The sequence below is a fragment of the Diabrotica virgifera genome, chromosome 3, assembly GCF_917563875.1.
Source record: "Diabrotica virgifera virgifera chromosome 3, PGI_DIABVI_V3a".
NCBI classification, from domain to species: Eukaryota; Metazoa; Arthropoda; class Insecta; order Coleoptera; family Chrysomelidae; genus Diabrotica; species Diabrotica virgifera.
The window spans coordinates 10,928,554-10,949,259 of NC_065445.1; the positions used below are offsets into that span (position 1 = coordinate 10,928,554).

The 20,706-nt window shown below is 31.9% G+C and overlaps 2 protein-coding genes across 2 annotated transcripts in view; one reads left to right on the forward strand and one right to left on the reverse strand.

The window, feature by feature from the left end:
* The window catches only part of LOC114324208 (cytochrome P450 6k1-like), a 39,839-nt gene extending 22,071 nt beyond the window's left edge, over positions 1–17,768 (reverse strand). Inside the window, exon 1 of the mRNA XM_028271976.2 lies at positions 17,581–17,768. The gene's annotated coding sequence lies outside the window, so the exon portion shown is untranslated. The remainder of the gene's footprint in view (positions 1–17,580) is intronic.
* Positions 1,594–6,852, forward strand: LOC114324215 (probable 28S ribosomal protein S25, mitochondrial). Its single transcript, XM_028271986.2, has 4 exons — positions 1,594–1,842; positions 3,039–3,145; positions 3,209–3,296; positions 6,611–6,852. The coding sequence occupies exons 1-4, from the start codon at positions 1,706–1,708 to the stop codon at positions 6,786–6,788; spliced, it is 510 nt and encodes a 169-aa protein (XP_028127787.1). The 5' UTR covers positions 1,594–1,705; the 3' UTR covers positions 6,789–6,852.
* Positions 17,769–20,706: the final 2,938 nt, after the last annotated feature.

The window sequence follows — 20,706 nt, forward strand, 5'->3', positions numbered from 1 at the left end:
ACTTTTGACCACCTATAGGCCAGCTATAGGACTGGGTAGGTACAACAGGGCATATTTTTTGGGTGAATAAATCTCAGTTTCAAAGAAACATAGGAAAACCGCAAATACACCAAATCAGTAGCTGTGAATTCAGCTTTTAAACGATGCCTACGTGGCCAGGATCGGACATACACACGGCTCAGTATAGCCGAAAATCTGAAAAATAAACTATGACAATTTTTGTTTTTCGACAACTACTCAAAATTTCCACGTACGAATTGCTCCAGTAACTAAGCGTTTTTAGGAGGACTTTGGACGTGTCTAACGGTATACCTATATCTCATATCTACGAAAATTCTAATATTTAAGTTATAGGCCTCAAATTATGATCAAATCCATTTCTTATGGGAAAAACGTTTTTTCAAGCTCACTAAATCCTTTAATATCTTCAGATATCATATTTTACCTTGGGTGCATCAGATATTACTTGTCAATATAATTCAAACTCATGTTTAGTGATCAAAATCGGTTAAACCGTTTAGAAGTTATCAAGCTCCAAAAGTATAATACATTTAACGATTATCGCCGAAATGGTCTAGTGATTACGACGGTAAACTTGATCGGGCAATCCGAGTGCATTTGCCAGCCATCCCAATATTTTTTTAAATATGTATACCGAATATAAAAAAATCTTTTGTCATTTCCCAATACTTCGGTACAAACTTTTTTACTTAATCTAATAAGTACCTAATTACTTAAAGAAAAACTGCAATTTACTACTTGTTGAAATCTAGAACAACTTGAGGCAATTTAAAAATAAACTATACACATCACGAATATCACCCACATTTCAAATATGCTTTATAATAACATTCCTTCTTAAGATTTCGCTAAATTACAAATTACATGGGAGATTATTCTAAATTCCCAATAAACTTAAAAACTCAGTGTTTAATCACAGCATTACTAAATTTATGCAGACACCTCTAAAATTGACTCAACGGACTGCCCCCAATGCACGCCCCTGTATTAAGAGTTCATATTATGGTATAGTCGGTTCGCTAAACTCAGACGCAGCTGGCTAGATATTTTAGTCGATAATTTTTTTGTTTTTTGCCAATTTTGCGAAAATTGGCAAAATTACTAACTATTTAGTGATTATTAATTATTTAGTAATTATTTTTTGCCAATTTTACTAAAATTGGCAAAATTACCGACTAAAATATCTAGAAAGTTGCGTCTGAGTTTAGCGAACAGACTAGGAGGTATTAATAGGAGTACATTTACAGGGTAAAAGGTTTCTCCCCATGTAATTTTCTCTCCACGCGCTCGAGTAACGCTCAAAATCTCCGCTTGGGCTCCCCTGCCATTATAAAATGTAAGTACTTACAATAATGGGCCAAAAAATTAACCAACCAAAACCAATACAGAAATTTACGAAACTGCTTTATATATTTAAAAAAAATATATTATTTTGAACGCCCCCTGTAGCATTTCGGTAAACATGTTCATCGGTACGGGTGACTGTAGTCGTAGTCAAAGCAGACGTCCGTTATTAAAAAAGAAGAATCTGACATTGAAATCACCATAGAAAAAAGTGTTGTGTGATTTAGAAATCACATAACCTAGAAAAATTGGTGTATTTAATGCTCTCTTTCCTTGTCTAAGATTTAATGGTCTAATAATTTTAAATTTAAACATTTGTTAGTGTTTTTTAAAGCTCAAAATGCCTTTTATGATAGGAAGAGCTCCTATCAGGAGGACTATAAAATACTTAGAGGCAGGAAAATTAGTTTTAAAAGACAAAATAAAAATAGTTACAGTGAATTATAACATACATGGACAACCACATCAAGGAACCAGGTGAGATTTGCTATTTATTGCATTCTACACAGTTAAATATGAAGAAAATAAAAGAATTACTAGATGATAACAATTTCACACATTTTAAAGTTGTATTCTTATGCATGATATTACAATGTTTCGAAGGAAATAATAATTAACTGTTTCCGTAAAAAGTACAGATTCTAGTCATATTTGTTTTTAAAACGTCCTATTTAATTTGCAATCTGTAAATTTTACAATGAGCAAATGTTAATGACAGCAGCACTACAACCCGAAGTGGGCCTTGGCTGACTGAGATGGTTCGATTCCATCTCGAATGGTCGTCCATGATAGTTGAGTCAGTGGATAGCCCCATTATTCTTAAACCTGGCCATATGTTATCTCTCCATCGAATTCACAGACCTTTTGAGGGTCTTCTTCCTGTCACGGCTTCTTCCCGAATTAACTTGGTAAGGTGGTTATTAGGGAACCTATGGACATAAACAGCTTATCTTAGATGTTGTGATTTAATCTCTTGAAAGCTTGAACAATGTCTAAAAAGACACAGTAGCAGTAGTCTTGATCTTCAAAGGATTTACATAATTTTTTATAACTCGGTGGAGTTGTTCTATAAGGGTATGTTTTGCTCTAACTAAATCCAAATTGATGGTTAGGAATTAATTCTTATTTGTATATATTTGTATTTGTTATTTGTATTAAATACCTTAGTCCCTTATACGAAAGTGCTTTCAGAATTTTAGCACTATTTCAGTTGTGTTCTGCAGATTTTTTGAATTCTTTATATATATATATATATATATATATATATATATATATATATATATATATATATATATATATATATATATATATATATATATATATATATATATATATATATATATTCAATGTCTAAAATATTTTAAGCAGGATATGGTTGGAAGATGTTTTCTAAGTCCTTGACAAAAACATTGGCTTTGTCCTCATTACTTTTTGCCCATTGACCATTTGGAGTATGTATATGAGGGTTTCTAAATTGAGGCCTTTTTAATTTATATACAGCTTTCCATAAATTATAGTCAGTAGCTTCTGAAGCTGTTAGTTCCTAAGATAATTTTGAATTTCATTGTTTTTATTAATATTTAGTTTAGTCGAATAACTTGGTTTACATAATTTATGTGGAAAATTTTCCTTATATGTGGATTTATTTAACTTTCTTACATTTTAATTTTTAGAGATTTTGTTTTTTGGTACCTTCCGCAAATCCAGTACAAAAATCCTGAGGTGCAGATATCCACTTTGAAGAATATGACACCTACACCCTTCATCAGATGTTTCTACGGTAAAAATTTCAACAAAAATTAGGTTTTCTTCTTGTTTTAACTTATATTTGTTTATTTTTTAGATACTGGTGAACACATGCTGGTAGATACTTACAATCAACCAAAGGAAGACATTCTGGAGCATTTAATAAGTGTTGTCGGAAAATCAAAGTAAGTTCAGTATAATTTTCAAAATTTAGTATGGGGAGCTATACTATAATATACATTGTACACTAATACCTCGACTTACGCTACCCCGACTTACGTGAACCCAGAGTTACGCGATTTTTAAATCTGGTCGATTTGTTATTTGATATGCGATTTTAAAATCTTGTCGATTCATTATTTGGGTGCCACACAATCGTTTAGTTATCGACGAGATAGAATTACCACCTACACACTATTGCTCATCCAATGTATTATATGTACTTGTTTGGACTTTTCACACAGAATCAGTGATTTTATTTTGTATTAGGTTTTTCTTATCTGCAGTTTTGTCCAATGGAGTGGGTGTTTGTTACTTTTGTAAAGGTATTTTTTGTTTTATATGTAAGAAGACTTGAAAGAGTGCATTTTTTTTAACTTCCGGTCCCAATTAAAATAATTTGTATATATAGATACATAATATACGAAATTATACCCTGACTTACGTGAATTCGATTTACGTGATTATCGCTTAGTCCCACCTATCGCGTAAGTTCGGGGTATTACTGTATCTCATATATTACCAAAATACCGCTCACTATAGTAATGAATAAGCCTGCATACACAGAACCTTAATATCCGGGTCCAGTCTTTTCACCTCGGAATAACTACTTATCGGGAAGTTTATCTGACAGATTTACATGTAATCTGCCAGATAAACTTCCCGACAACTAGTTATTCGGAGGTGAAAAGGCCGGGCCTGAATCTACTTATTTTATTAGTCAGATTATACAAATTGGTTATATATTATCATTAAAATATGGTCATATTGTCTTTCAAACAATTATGGGATATATTAGATTTTTATAACATTCTAAGTGCTCTAAACTCTGTTTCAAACGCACGCTAAATATAGTTGCTCGAAATGACATACAGTAGGAAAAATAAAAGAATACCCATGAACGAACATATAAATCACGATGTATTTTCCTGTCACTGTGTCATACAAAAAATTGGCCAGCGCAAGTACATGTGATAATAATTATTACATGTACTTGCGCTGGCCAATTTTTTATATGACACGGTGACAGGAAAATACAGCGTGTTTTATATGTTTGTTCATGGGTATTCTTTCATTTTTCCTACTGTATGTCATTTGAACATGTAATAATTATATTATTACATGTACTTGCGCTGGCCAATTTTTTGTATGACACAGTGACAGGAAAATACATCGTGTTTTATATGTTCATTCATGGGTATTCTTTCATTTTTCCTACTGTATGTCATTTCGCCAATAATAATTATTATTACATGTACTTGCGCTGGCCAATTTTTTCTATGACACGGTGACAGGAAAATACAGCGTGTTTTATATGTTCATTCATGGGTATTCTTTCATTTTTCCGACTGTAGTGTAGTTTACCTCCAAGGTGCAGATATAATTTTTATACAAGTGATATATTATTATAGTATATCTCGATTATGCCTCTTCTAGTGATACATTATATTTATATTAGGGCATTAGTCCTGCGTTATACCCCTCCTCACTTTCCAGTCTAACAAAACTAAGTGGGTTTAGTTGTGTTTTGTTAAAAGGACAAAAGTGAGCAATTTATCAAGAGTGTGAAATCAATATCTCTTCAGTCTATAACAATTTACAAACTTTTCATCACTTAGTTCTTCAAATAGTGCAAATTCCTCGCATTCTCTTCTGCATTTTCTATGACTAGCTACCCAGAATCATTTTTTCTATTCCAAGGAAGCAATAATCAACTATTTTCAATGGGAAATAAGTCAATTTTACCAAAAAAAATGATTTTATTAACGTTTCGAAGCCCAAATTGGGTTTCGTTGTCCAAATACAAAATACTACTAAAATAAAAAAAATGTTGTTGCTAAGTAAAAAAATTCTTCTAATAATTTATTTAATCTGACTAATTTATATTGGCAATTCAGACGTATATTATACATTTTAAAGTGGAAGACTTTAAAATGATATCGCCGATATTTATGAGTTGTGTTCCTGGGACGACTTTACTAAAAGATAGTTCATTCGATTACATGAAATCAATACCAACTTAAGAATATGCGTCACAAAAAAATCATAGCATGTGATCTGTCTTTAAAAAGGCAACCAAATGCAACGATGACAGTAAAACTCTCGCGTTAGAGATTCCATAGTAAATCACGTATAGTCCTGAAAGAATCAGATAGTAAAAAGAGAAAAATCAAAGAAGCGGCTCTAATTATGCTAAATGAAACCAATTGTGCCGCAAATTCCTCGGTAGAATGCAGTAGGATGTGGTTACCCATACTGAAAGAGGAAGTCAAAAGAAAGAAAATAGAGATTCCATAGTAAATTCCGAGGGAAAACCAGGAAAAAACCTCGTGATACTATCCCGACATCGTAAGTATTTGGTCTTACATTTAATTTACTTTCAAAAAACTAATACCAAATTCTGACTTTAATATGTTTAAATTATAAATAATATTAATAATATATAGATATACAATAAGTAATACTAAAATATAAAATTTGTACTAATTACATATGTTATTGACTTACTAATCGTGGTATTTTCTTTCTTTTGACTTCCTCTTTCAGTATGGGTAACCACATCCTACTGCATTCTACCGAGAAATTTGCGGCACAATTGGTTTCATTTAGCATAATTAGAGCCGCTTCTTTGATTTTGCTCTTTTTACTATCTGATTCTTTCAGGACTATACGTGATTTACTATGGAATCTCTAACGCGAGAGTTTACTGTCATCGTTGCATTTGGTTGTCTTTGTAAAGACAGATCACATGCTATGATTTTTTTGTGTCGGATATTCTTAAGTTGGGATGGATTTCATGTAATCGAATGAACTATCTTTTAGTAAAGTTGTCCCAGGAACGCAACTCATAAATATTGGCGATATCATTTTAAAGTCTTCCACTTTAAAATGTATAATATAGGTCTGAATTGCCAATATAAATGAGTCAGATTAAATAAATTATTAGAAGAATTTTTTTACTTAGCAACAACATTTTTGTTTATTTTAGTAGTATTTTGCATTTTGACAAGGAAACCCGATTTGGGCTTCGAAACGTTAATAAAATCATTTTTTTGGTAAAATTGTGGCTTATTTCCCATTGAAAATAGTTGATTATAAAAATGCCACAAGGAGATAGCTTCAGAATAACACCAAGGAAGCAATGTTATGGCGGCATCAACTTCAGCGTCATAATTAACCTGAGCTGAACTGTCAATTAAATCTAACAAGAAATTAACACTACTTGCCGCCATTATCTGTTTATGAGATTTTGATTTAATCAACTGTTTTCCATTTATAGGGATGTTTTGGAGGCAGAAATTATGGCTAAGGAGAAGAAAGACAATCCTGCCAACTTCGGGGAAGGTTACGACAAACAGTGCATTTGCGAAATCCCTGGGCAAGTACCTTGCTCTGGCACATGTCCGTTACCCAATCAGTGGCGTGGAAAATATAAATATAATAAAGTTGTTGAATAGTTTATAGGTATTAGAAATAGGCAGTAACATGATACTTTTTATTGTAAATAAATAATTTATATGGTTTTAGAGTTTTTATTGAAAATACTGAAGGGAAAAGAAGAATAAGGAAGAAATAAAAGTTTGAATAACAGTTGATTTCTAGCAAAAATAGGTTTCATGAAGTTAATTAGACAGTGATTCACCTTGTGGTTATCTATGAAAAAATGCTTCATATACAGGGTGTCCCGAAAAGATTGGTCATAAATTATACCACAGATTCTGTGGTCAAAAATAGGTTGATTGAACCTCACTCACCTATATACAATAGTGCACACAAAAAAGTTACAGCCCTTTGAAGTTACAAAATGAAAATCGATTTTTTTTTATATATCGAAAATTCTTGGAGATTTTTTATTGAAAATAGACATGTGGCATTCTTATGGCAACAACATCTTAAAAAAAATAAAGTTAAATTTGTGCACCCACAAAAATTTTATGGGGGTTTTGTTCCTTTAAACCCCCCCCCCCCCCAACTTTTGTGTATGTTCCAATTAAATTATTAATGTGGCACCATTAGTTCGCAATGCTTTTAAAAATTTTTTGCCTCTAAGTACTTTTTCGATAAGCCAGTGTTTATCAACATATTTTGAATATTTGTTGAATTCACCAAATATTTTTATATGGTTAAGTACGATTATAGAGACCTGTTAATAATCTGAAAATTTATTTATAATTTACATTTTTAGGTATATTTTGAAAAAGAAGCCACATCTTGATAAAAGGTGACTTGTCAAAAAAAGACTAGAGGCAAAAAATTTTTAAGAACACTGTGTTTTCCTAATGGTACCACAATAATAGTTTAATTGGAACGTACACAAAAGTTTAGGGGGGTTTAAGGGAACAAAACCCCCATAAAATTTTTATGGGGTGGACAAACTTCACTATAATTTTGTTTTAAGATGTTCCTACCATAAGAATGATACTATAATTATATAATATTATGTATATACTATAATAATATATTTTCAATAAAAATCTCTAATATTCTTTTTCTCAGGATCATCTTTCAGTGCGTCACAGTTTTTCGATTTCTCTCTAACGCATTAAATTGTATGTGACAGAAAAAAAGGCACGTCTTTGAATACTTTGGTAATTATTCTAGTTCGGTGATTATTCTAGTTGTCGATAGATGGCGCCATAATCAAAAAAGAATTATTTATTAAATAAAATAATAATATTATCAATATAATCTGTACAATTTATAAGACTATACAAATGAAAGAAAATACCATTTGATAAATGCAATAGACACAATTGATTTAGTTTTATTCCAAATTGAAAATAAAATTTGACAACTGTCAGATTTAACAAAAATGTCACGTTAGAATAAATGTCATAAATGTGTATTATCACGGACTTACCTTTTTTTCTATAATTTGTGACGCACTGAAAAATGTTCATGAAAAGGAGAATAGTTTTCGATATACATATTGAAAAAAAATCGATTTTCATTTTGTAACTTTTTTTATGAGCATATTTGTACTAAGGTAAGTTAGGTTCAATCGAACTATTTTTGACCCCAGAATGTGTGGTATAATTTATGACCAATCTTTTCGGGACACCCTGTATAAGAGAAGAAGTAAGAAAAACCAATTAAAAAAGAGATGATAAAAACGTATAAAGTAAGAACCAAAGAAATGAAAAACATATTTGAGAAAAAAGTAAACAAAAATTTAGAACAATAAAAGAAACACAAAGTAATAATGATATAAACAATCTATGGGACAATTATAAGGATCTGCTATTGGATGCATCTAAGGAAGAGTCAACAAAGAAACAAATAGCATGGTGGTCCAAACAAATAAAAAAAAGCTAGTAAAAGTGAAGAGAAAAGCATGGAAAAGGTAAAAATATTAGTAACAACAGCAAAGAGAAATAATTGGGAAAAATTCGGAGATAAAATGGAAGAAGATACAAAAATAACCAACAGCTATTCTAAAGTACGCTGAAAATGATAAGAACACAAAAAAACATGTAATATACAGCATTAAAGATAGAAATGGAGAATTAATGCTAGAGACAAAACAAATAGTTAAAAGATAAAAAAACACTTTGAAGAAGTACCTATTTTAATGGTCTAAGAGCTAGCAACGTTTTCGAGAAACTATTTTAAGACAGCTGATTCTTTCATATATTGTTCCCTATGCTTTCTCGAACACCGTACCGGCCATCTGGCTGCTGATACAGGTTGCGTTCATTATTGCGCAGCACACCTGTACAGGTAAATACAAAATCAGGGTGATTGATTAGTGTGATAAAGCTTAGTAGATCCGCTATAGTAATAGATAGCAATAAAAGTTAATAACAAAACTTATAGCCAACTTTGAGCTTCACATTACAAAATTAGTTAGAATGTTACAGGGTGTTCGATATCATAGTGGCAGACCAAACTTATATTTTTTTAAATGGAACACCCTATATTATATTTTATATTCGAAATCCTGTTAACTTCTCCATCAAAAAAATATAAAGGTTTGTTATGTTATACAGGGTATTTACAAAGTTATAACCAATGTTCTACGAAAATCGTAATAAGTTCCACCTCCCTGTATAAATAAAAATAAGCACAACCACAGCAATGGTTTATTGGTGCCATCATTTTTTGTTGTTTGTCAAAATTTATAAAAATGGTTGATATTGCTTATTTTCTTTATATCAAATACAGGATGAGTCAAAATGCAAGTATATTATTTTCTCAGTATTTTTAAATAGAACACCTTAATTAATAACTTGCTCTGAAAAATGAGAATATCTCGAAAACTTACAAATTTAGGCAGATAGAATATTATACAAAAATTAAAGTACGGTTATGATACTTTTCGATGGTGATATAAAATACAGAGTGTTCCATTTAAAATTTTTGAGAAAAGAATGTACTAGCGTTTTGACTCACCCTGTATTAGATATAAAGAAAATTAGCAATATCAACCATTTTTATAAATTTTGACAATCAACAAAAAATATAGCACCAATAAACCATTTCTGTTGCGCTTACTTTTATTTATACAGGGAGCTGAATTTGTTACGTTTTTCATAAAAAATTGGTTAAAACTTTGTAAAAGCCCTATATAACATAACAAACCTTTATATTTTTGTGATGGAGAAGTTAACAGGATTTCGAATATAAAATAAAATATAGGGTGTTCCATTTAAAAAAACATAAGTTTATTTTGCCACTATGTTATCGAACACCCTGTAACATTCTAACTAATTTCGTAATGTAAAGCTGAAAGTTGGCTACAATTTTTGTTATCAACTTGTATTGCTATCTATTACTATAGCGGATCTACTGAGCTTTATCACACTCATCAATGACCCTGTATATTGCATTTAAATTATTTTGGGACGAAATATTTTTTTGTCATTACTTTTTAAACGATAAAAATGTCTGGCAATTATAGTTCATATTTCTAATAATGTTTAAAAAGTTTAATAATTTTTTATTAATAACAAAATAATTTTTCGTCTTACATAATTTTAAATTCGATATGTTTACCTGTATAAATGTGCTGCGCAGTAATGAACGCGACCTGTATCAGCAGCCAGATGGCCGGTACGGTGTTCGAGGAAGCATAGGGAATAATATATTAAAGAACCAGTTGCCTTAAAATAATTTTTTTTCCGACGTTGCTAGCTCTTGGTCTATAATGGATATGTAGCTAGATATATTGCTATGGCATATGCATAGAATAGAATAGAAATATGCTTTATTGTCATGAAAAATTTAACAATTTTATAGACAAAGCTTACAAGAATCATAAATAAAAACAATAACAAATACAATTTACTAAAATTATACAAATCGTCAATATAAATAAAACATAATAAAGTCAAATAAAAATCAGTAACAATCTATTGCAAAATTTAAAAAAAAATTTCAAATTGCGTAATCTACCTTAAGAAATTTAATAAGTGATTTAATAAGTTATGCTGCTGCATATGACACTCAAATATAGATTAAGATTCTACTTATACATAAGAATACTGTAATTTCTTAGTTATTGGTTAAGAAACTCTGTTATTGAATAATATGGTCTTTCAGATAAATAGGCTTTTGTCATTTTACGGAACTTGGGGAAAGATGTTACAGATTTAAGTTGTAGAGGGAGATGGTTGTATAGTTTTTTTGCAGAATATAATATAGATTTCTTTACTAACTCACTGGACGGGATCGGTAAATAGATGTCAAAAGTAGAATTCCTGGTGGAATAGTCATGTCTAGGTCTTTCTGGAAAGACATGTAGATGTTTACGAATTAAGCAAACAGTTTCTAAAATATATAAAGAAGGTAATGTTAGAATTCTGTGATCTTTAAAGTAGCTTCTGCAATGTGTTGTTCTTCTGAGGCCAAACAGATATCTGATTGCTCTTTTTTGCAATTTAAAAATAACATCGGATTGGGCAGCTGTACCAAAACCCCAAAAAGGCAGACCATATCGAAGATGGGACTCGAACAATGAAAAGTATGTTATTTTGGAAGAGGCTAAATCCATTTCCTTCGAGACAGATCTTATTGCAAAGCAAGCTGAGGATAGTTTCTTGCTTAACACATCGATATGAAGGGACCATTTAAGGTTGCTATCTAAAAAAATACCAAGAAACTTTACAGAATCAACGATACCGATCTGGCTGTTATGAAGAGGTAAGGGTTGAAGAGTTCCTTTATAGGGTAATGCGACTGTTTTATCTACGTTAAAAGAGAGTAAATTAGAATCTGACCAGGATTTTATTGTGAGTAGATCAGAAGTTATAGTAGCATGAAGAGTTGCGATATTTGAGTTGCTCCAAGTGATACTGGTATCGTCAGCAAAAAGAAAAACTTTTCCATTGATTTTTAAACTAGTGATGTCATTAATAAAGATAAGGAAAAGTAAAGGACCCAATACTGAACCTTGTGGTACCCCACATACAACATTTCTGAGACTAGAGTCTGTATCATTTGCTCTAACCAGTTGTTTCCTATTTTCCAAGTAAGATTGAAACCAGTTCAAAGAAATACCTCGAATTCCATAGAAATCTAGTTTTTTTATCAAAATGTCGTGATTTACACAATCAAAAGCTTTGGCATAATCACAAAAAACAGTGGAAGTGTGGAGATTATTGTTTAATGCTTGATAAACCTCATGTAGTACAGAAAACATGGCATCGGTGGTACATTTATTATTTAAAAAGCCGAACTGATTTTGTGATAAAATCTTGTTATCAACGAGAAAGGACATAAGTCGGGCTTTTATGAGTCTTTCAATAATTTTGGAGAGAACCGGTAGTAATGCAATAGGTCTATAATTGCAGGCAATAGATTTTTCACCACCCTTATGAAGAGGAATAATGATGGCCGTCTTTAGGCACTCTGGAAATTTACCTTTCTCAAAAGAATCATTTATTAGAGAGATGAGGACTCCCAACACATTGTCTGGGAGATTTGAGAAAATTTTTATGGATAGTCCATCGGTACTACAGGAAGATTTGCTTTTGATACTCTTGATTGTTTGGATCAGTTCAGATTTACCAATCGGTCTTATAAAGAATGAATTCGAAACCTTTCCTGAATTAGGGAGATAGGAAATGGGATCTTGTTGTGACACAATAGTTGATGTTATATTTTTACTCACATTAACAAAGTATTCATTTAGATTTTCTGGGTCTGGAAGGGAAAATGTTTGAGCTGTGTGAGTTTTACTTCGAAGATCGTTTATTATGGACCAAGTTTCTTTTGCAACACTTTTGGAGCTTCTCAGACGATTTTGATAATACAATTTTTTAGCCGATTTTATAAGTTTTAAATAGATTGCCCTGTACTTGATGATATATTCAATAACAAAGACGTTGGTAGTAAATTTCTTGATATACAGTAGAGAACGCATGTTTTTGGCTGATATGCGGACACCTTTGGTAGTCCAGGGTTTGCGATGTTTTTGCTTAATTGTGATTAAAGGAAATGCTGTATTGAAGATACAGACCAGCTTATTCAAAAAATCACTGAAATTATGATCGACGTCCAAGGAAGGAAAGTGCCACTCAGAGGTTAAGCATAAATTTTGGAATTTACGAAAGTTCCGACCGGAAAAAATCCTGCCTAAACGTCGAGTTTTCGAGGAGGACTTGCTAAAGATATTAAACTTCGTATAAACCGCTTCATGATCAGATAGTCCCGCATTAACAGTTGTAGCGCAGACATCAAGGGGTGAGAAATCTGAGACAATATAATCAATTATGGTAGATGAAGTCTTTGAAATCCTTGTAGGAGAATCAATGTGCATTGATAGACCATATGATTCAAATATGTTGACCAGGGATATTTGTGTAGCACAAGCAGCAGCATAATTAATGTTGAAGTCCCCGCATAAAATTTTTCTGCTTTTATGTGGCAGGTCATCTAACAAATTAAGCTCATAGATATGTTGCTAGCTCTTGGTCCATATAAAGATGACATCAATGAACAACAAAATAATATATTCGAAGATAACATAGAAAACTCAATAAACGAGGAAGAAGCAATAAAAACGTTAAAGTATGGAAAAGAACCTAGGGTTGATATTGTTCTGAAGCTATTTCCTTGTGGCATTTTTATAATCAACTATTTTCAATGGTAAATAATAGGGTTGATAGAATAACAGCAGAAATTATAAACGTGGGAAAATTTTTAAATATAACTAAAAATAATGAATAAAATATGGGACAATGAAGATTGAAAGTGTAGGTACTATTAGTACCCATATATAAAAAAAGGATATAGGAGAAAATCTAATAACTACCGAGGATCGAAGTTGCTAAGTATGTACATGAATGAAACTCTTAGAAAAAATAAACAAACGATTAAGAATAGTAACGGAGCACACATAGAACAAGCGCAAAGAGAATTTGGAATTTTTACTTTAAAGGGAATATTTACTTTAAAACAGCTAACACAAAAAGCGATGCAAGAGAAAAAAATATTCCTAGCATTTCTTAACATAGAAAAAGCTTCAAAATAGTTTTGAAAAAAATCCTTCACCGGTTTGTGATATGTTGATTATTAGCTCATAAAAACTGTGTTAAATAATTTTCAGTCGCAGTCGGTACACATAAGTTTATTTCTAAAATGTTCTAAAATTATTTTATCATTCGTATTTTTGCCTTGCACCATTTAAAACAGTTGTGATACTGATTCATTGAATCTTTCACCACAGTTAATAGGACAATTTGCCTGTCTTTTTCAATTACATATTTTATAAGCAAATATATTGTTGCTAATAAAATGAGTGAGAGTGAAACATTATGTGGCACGTGTTGAATTACAGTTAATTCCGTGAGTTTCCGAATTCTAAATTGTTTTAACTTCGTTATAACATATTTAGGCCAGTCGCCAGAGACGAAAATGTCTCTAAAAATAATACAAACTGAAGCTTTTTTTTAATTTTGGATCCTCAAACAAGATGTAAAAAAGCTTGGCACTCCTACCCCCAGGCTTTTCTTTAAAACCCCCCTTTCCAGCGGGGGACGTCGATTTACAAAAAATCTGTACACCGTAGAAAAAATGTTTCAAACAGGACATATATTTTTGATATTTTGATATTTTTGAACAAAAATGTTTATGTAACACTGTAAAACAGTATACAGGGTGTCCCAGACTAATTTATCTAGGCTATATATCTCTTAAACCAATAGAAATTTTCGAATTGGACAAACACTGATCTATTCCATTTATAGTACTCTTCAATGTGGCGTAGAAAAATCATCGCCTAAATATTCATCCCTTAGTTACAACCCCTAACTTTAATTTTTTTAATAGCACCCTGTATATTTTTTATAGTTTTGGATGTGGTCTTCTATCGTCTATTTAACAGATTTTTTAAAAATAAATTCGGTTCGTAAGTAATCAAGAAAATATCAGGCTATATTTCTTAAACGAATAGATATTTTTGAATGGGACAAAAATTGATCTATTCCATTTGTAATACACTTTAATATGGCTTAGAAAAAAAATCATATCCTGAATATTCATCCCTTAGTTACAACCCCTAACTTTAATTTTTTTAATAGCACCCTGTAACTAACTGATGAATTTTTTCTACGCCATATTAAAGTGTACTACAAATGGAATAGACAAATTTTTGTCCCATTCGAAAATCTCTATTCGTTTAAGAAATATAGTCTGGGACAGATAATTATTAACAAAAATAAACTGGTATTTTCTTGATTTAAAAAATCTGTTGAAAAGACGATAGAAGATCACATCCAAAACTATAAAAAAAATATACAGGGTGCTCTTAAAAAAAATTAAAGTTAGGGGTTATAACTAAGGGATGAATATTTAGGGGACGATCTTTTATACTCCATATTAAAGAGTATTACAAATGGAATAGATCAGTTTTTGTCCCATTCGAAAGACACCCTATATACAGAACAACTTGTTCTGTATATAGGTACATTATTCAATCGGATGTAATGGACCAGGAGTTGGAAAAGTTGCATACGGTTTAACAAGACATATTATGAGAGAAATTCCTCAAACTACCAAAAATAAAGAAGAAATCGTGGATGACAAACGAGATTTTAGATATGATGGAAGAGAGGCGAAAGTCCAAAGATCAGGACACATCATTATACAACAGAATAGATAAAGAGATCAAGCAATTAGAACAGATACAGATACACGACTAAGAGAACAGTATGCGGAAATACAACTATTGTAACATAAGCAGAGGATTCATTAAATATCAATATGCACAAAAATGTTAAAGAAGCTGCAGGCTTATACAAGCTTAGAAGAGTTGGGTGTTTGGCAGATAACCAAGGCAAAGCACTGTTAAGTGTGGTAGAAGAACTAGACACTTGGAAGAAATATGTGGATGTAATTATTGCAGATGAAAGGCAGAATACCATCGAAGACACTGAATGTCAAACAGGACCCCCGATTACCACTGAAGAAGAGAAGAAGTCATGTCAATCGTTAAAAAAACTAAAGATGGTATAGCTGTAAGGCCTGGCCAGTTTTTTGCAGAATTCCTAAAACTTATGGAAGAACAGAGAATAAAATGGATAACAACTAGGTACTATATTCAACAAAATATACGAAACTGGAAGAATACCCCAAATCTGGTTAAAGTCGACCTTCGTAACTGTATCAAAAACTGTAGATGCCAAAACATACGAAGACTACAGAACAATTAGCTTAATGAGCCAGTTACTTAAAATGTTTTTGAAAGTGATACACGGCAGTAGATATTAGGTCTGGATCCCGCGTATGAAAAAAAAGTTGATTAATAGCAAGCTGAAAATTTGTTAATAGCTTAAGGGTGTCTAGTCCGATAAACTTTGATATATGGGAACACTGGAACAGGGGCAGTTTTAATTGTGGAACAGGTTAAAAATTTGGAACGGTCAGACCACGAAAACGGCACATTTATTTTGTCCGACAGAACACACTTAAACTCTCCGAACAGAGATTAAACTCTCATGCAAAAATCAGACTGCTATTTATCACCAAATGGGCGTTTTAAGGAGTGGAACATGTAGAAAATGTCAAATGACAGGAATTATGACAGGTGATAAATGGCAGTCTGATTTTTGCATGAGAGTTTAATCTCTGTTCAGAGAGTTTAAGTCTATTCTGTCGGACAAAATAAATGTGCCGTTTGCGTGGTCTGACCGTTCCAAATTTTTAACCTGTTTCACAATTAAAACTGCCCCTGTTCCAGTGTTCCCATATATCAAAGTTTATCCGACTAGACACCCTTAAGCTATTAACAAATTTTCAGCTTGCTATTAATCAACTTATTTTTCATACGCGGGATCCAGGCCTATATATAAAAAATGCGAAAAACGGGTATCATGAACACAGTTTGGATTCCGCGATGCCTTAGGCACCCGAGAGGCTATATTCACTGTCCACGAGCTTATGCAGGGATGTTAACTGTGTATACAGTCGAACCGCTTATTATAATATCGGTTATAGGAATATCCCGGTTTATGGAATAGAAATTTGAGGTCAGAAAAGGTTTCTACTAGCCACCAATGATCGTTTATTAGAATATCCCGGTTATAGAAAATATTTTGCTTGGCACGAAGGCTATTCTAATAAGCGGGTTCGACTGTATTTGTTTTATCGACTATAAAAAGGCATTTGATAGAGGAAAACATGATAAGGAAAGAAAGGCCGAAAGTTCCTTAGAATAAACAAAAAGTGTCTTATGAATGAAATATTTGAAATTAAAAACCACACTAAATTTTATCTTTTTTTCGCCCCTGAAACTTATTAAAATAAACATTATAGAAGTTTTCAGGAACTTTCGAGTTTCGGCCCTCGGTAACAATGTGATCTTTCATTCTGCGTTTAAATTTTTCAAAAATACTTATTAGTTTTCTCAGGATTCGAAAAAACATTTAAATAGTATTGGACCAAGATTTTGCACCTACTCCCTTAATGCACACATTAATTTCGAGTTTGCTGTAAAAAATGATCTATTTTTCTATTTCATAATTATACATGTAAGATAATTATTAAAAAACAAACGATCTAAGGGGCGTAATAAGTGAATTTTTCGTGACAGGGGCGAATTAAAAGAAACACTAACGCCCAGTGATCTATTTATAGGACGGGTAAAAATTCAAAAATGCAAAGATATAAAACAATTACATGAATATTTCCATATTAAGAACAATATTATTGATAATTATATACCTAAGTAATATTTTCAAATTTGAAAAAAAAAATCGGGCGTTAAGTAATGGATTAAATAATCAAAGTTGCATTAAATATAAAACTTACTCAATATAATGCAGCTTAACAACGGCACAACAATCCAATCCAACGCAAGAAACGGAAAGTGGATTCACTATAAACACTTTAGTCTTCGTGGCTGTCTAGTAGAACACACGCAGGTGAGTGAAGATGAAGATCATTTTCAATTCAACAGAATGTACCGGATAACCCGGTCGAGTGGCCAACGCTGGCCTGGCTGGTGTATTGTTACCTTTTGGGCATTCCATTATGATTCCTTAATGAGAGCGAGCAGGGCCGTAATAAGTGAGCAAGCACTGGTTGAAAAAAATTTAATGATATAAAAAATTAATGAAAATCCTTTATAAAAGGTATGGGTGATTCCATTTCAAATCACTCAATTTTGGAGCAAAAAAAACTATGGATCTCCGATTTATGTCTGAAAATTGGTATATAGCTTCTGCGGGACGTAAAAATAAGATATTTAAGGTCAAAAAATCTTCTTCTTTTTTTCTCAAAATGTTATTTTATGCGATTTTACAGTGATTTGGTGTTTATTTAAACAAATTTGCATTTTCTATCGTAAAGTATCAATGGAAAACATAATATATTAATAGAAGGGGCTCAAAAATGTCATTATATGGCATTATAACAAGAGTATTTTGATTCAAAACAAGTTTTTGATCAAATTTTGTAGTGTAGAAAACGTTAAAATACCGTTTTTTACATTTTTCTCCATTCCCAAAATACAACATAATTGATTTGGCTGAAAATTTGCCCACAGATAGCAAAAGCATAGGACTTTAAGTGGTGAGAAGGATTTGAATTATATTACAATACCAAAAAAGTTACATGCAATATCATAGTCAAAAATATAGGCGTCTACTGTAAGTACAATTAACTCGAAAATATCGACCTCACGACAAAAACTGTGAAAAAGAAATTGTAATAATTGTAAATACGATTTATTTGGAACAATTTCAGTTCCTAACATTTTTGTCGAAAAGTTAAAAATGGCGGATATATTGAGCAAAACAGGTTCTCCTTTAAAATCAAGATCGCGGCTAACGCAACGGAGGAATTCATTCGTGATTTCAAATTTACTACTATTGATTCCCCTAAAGATTAGAAAAATATAATTTTGGGCAGCTCGGCATGCATGGTCAAATGCTATCCCGATTGGACTAATATACTTTTGAGTCTGATATTACTGCATGTAACTTTTTTGGTATTACAATATAATTCAAATCCTCCTAACCACTTAAAGTCCTATATTTTGGCTATCTGTGGGCAAATTTTCAGTCAAATCGATGATGATGTATTTTGGCAATGGAGGAAAATGTAAAAAACGGTATTTTAAAGTTTTCTACACTATAAAATTTGATCAAAAACTTGTTTTAAATCAAAATAACTTGTTATAATGCCAAATAATGACATTTTTGAGTCCCTTCTATGTTCACATATTATGTTTTTCATTGATATTCTACGATAGAAAATGCAAATTTGTTTAAATAAACACCAAATCACTGTAAAATCGCATATGTAAAATAACATTTTGAGAAAAAAAGAAGAAGATTTTTTGACCTTAAATATCTTATTTTTACGTCCCGTAGAAGCTATATACCAATTTTCAGACAAATCGGAAATCCAAAATTTTTTGCCTGAGTGATTTGACATGAAATGTACCGTATATATTAATTACAAAACCCTCAAAGGGCCACATCTAAATCACAGAACGTTTTCGATCTATATAGATCATCACCAATGCTGATACAGGCTAATCACATGCTGAACCACCAAAAACATAGTGTAATAGGTATGTCCTTACATTATGGAGGGTGGGTAGCAACCAATTAATCTTCTTCTTTAGATGCCGTGTCCGTATTCAGACGTTGGCCGTCATCATGTTTAGAAGTTCCTGAAACCTTTTCGACCAATGCATCTCTTTCCCGCCACTTTTCCTTGTATTATAAGACGCAGTAGATGATATTGAGGTCCTCTAATTATATGGCCGACAGTATAATATTGTCGGCCATACTTCCACCATGTGTACAAGTCAAATCACAGCTCAAATGTTACCTGGGGCATAATAGCAAATATTGCAAACATCCACGCTAAGTCAGTATTTTTAATCGATGTTTCCTTAACGGATTACTTTTACAGGGCTTTGACCCTAATATTTTTGTAAATTATATCTTGGTGGTTAGCATGTAAACTTCACGTAAGCATTAATGATGACTGGTAAACCAGTCGAAAACTAGTTATGTGATTGTGATGTAGCCCTTTTTAGGGATTTTAAATATATACTTTTTATAAAGGATTTTACTTTCTTTTTAATATAATATGTTGATAATTTAGAGAACATCTTCATTGGAAGTATGCGAAACCCACGATATTTTTAGGATTGGTAGATAGAGCACCATAATTCGAATGCTTCTAATTTGTTTAGCATTTTTTAATGTCCATGTCTCACAACCATACAATAAGATAGACCACACACAACATTTCAGGACCTTTCTACGGAGATTCATCGACAGGTTTTGGTTACATTAAACTGGTTATCAGAGGTTATAGAAATCTTACGTGATATTTCGATCCTGGTTATTATCTTTTCATCAGAGTCGCCAAGAGTCGATTTACATTTAACCAACTGCCAACGTATTTAAAATAGTTTACCCGTTCTATCTCCTCTCCATCAAGAGAAAGCACACCTTGATCTACATTAATCTTTCCAACTGACATCCACTTTTTCTTTGAAATATTAATTTTTAAGCCTCTCCGATAACTTGCTTCACTGACTAGATTTACTATGTGATCTTGTAAATTTTCTAGAAGAATGGCTGTATCGTCAGCGTATCTGATATTGGTGTCTTACTCTCTGTTGTCTGCCGTCGAATGCCTTTCTAAAGATTTCTTCAGAGGAGAGATTAAAAAGACTGGATGACAAAACACAACCCTGTCGTACTCCAACAGGGACAAAAACGACGCATTTGGAATGTTCATTTAAAGACGCAGTTGTTATAAATCAAATGATATCTTTGGATGGTGAAATGATAATGAAAACTAATAGTTGTAAGTACCTAGGATCGGTTTTACTGAGTAATGGGGAAATAGTGGAAGGAATCGAGTGGCGTGTTGTATGACAGAAAAATTCCAATGAATTTGAAGCAAAAA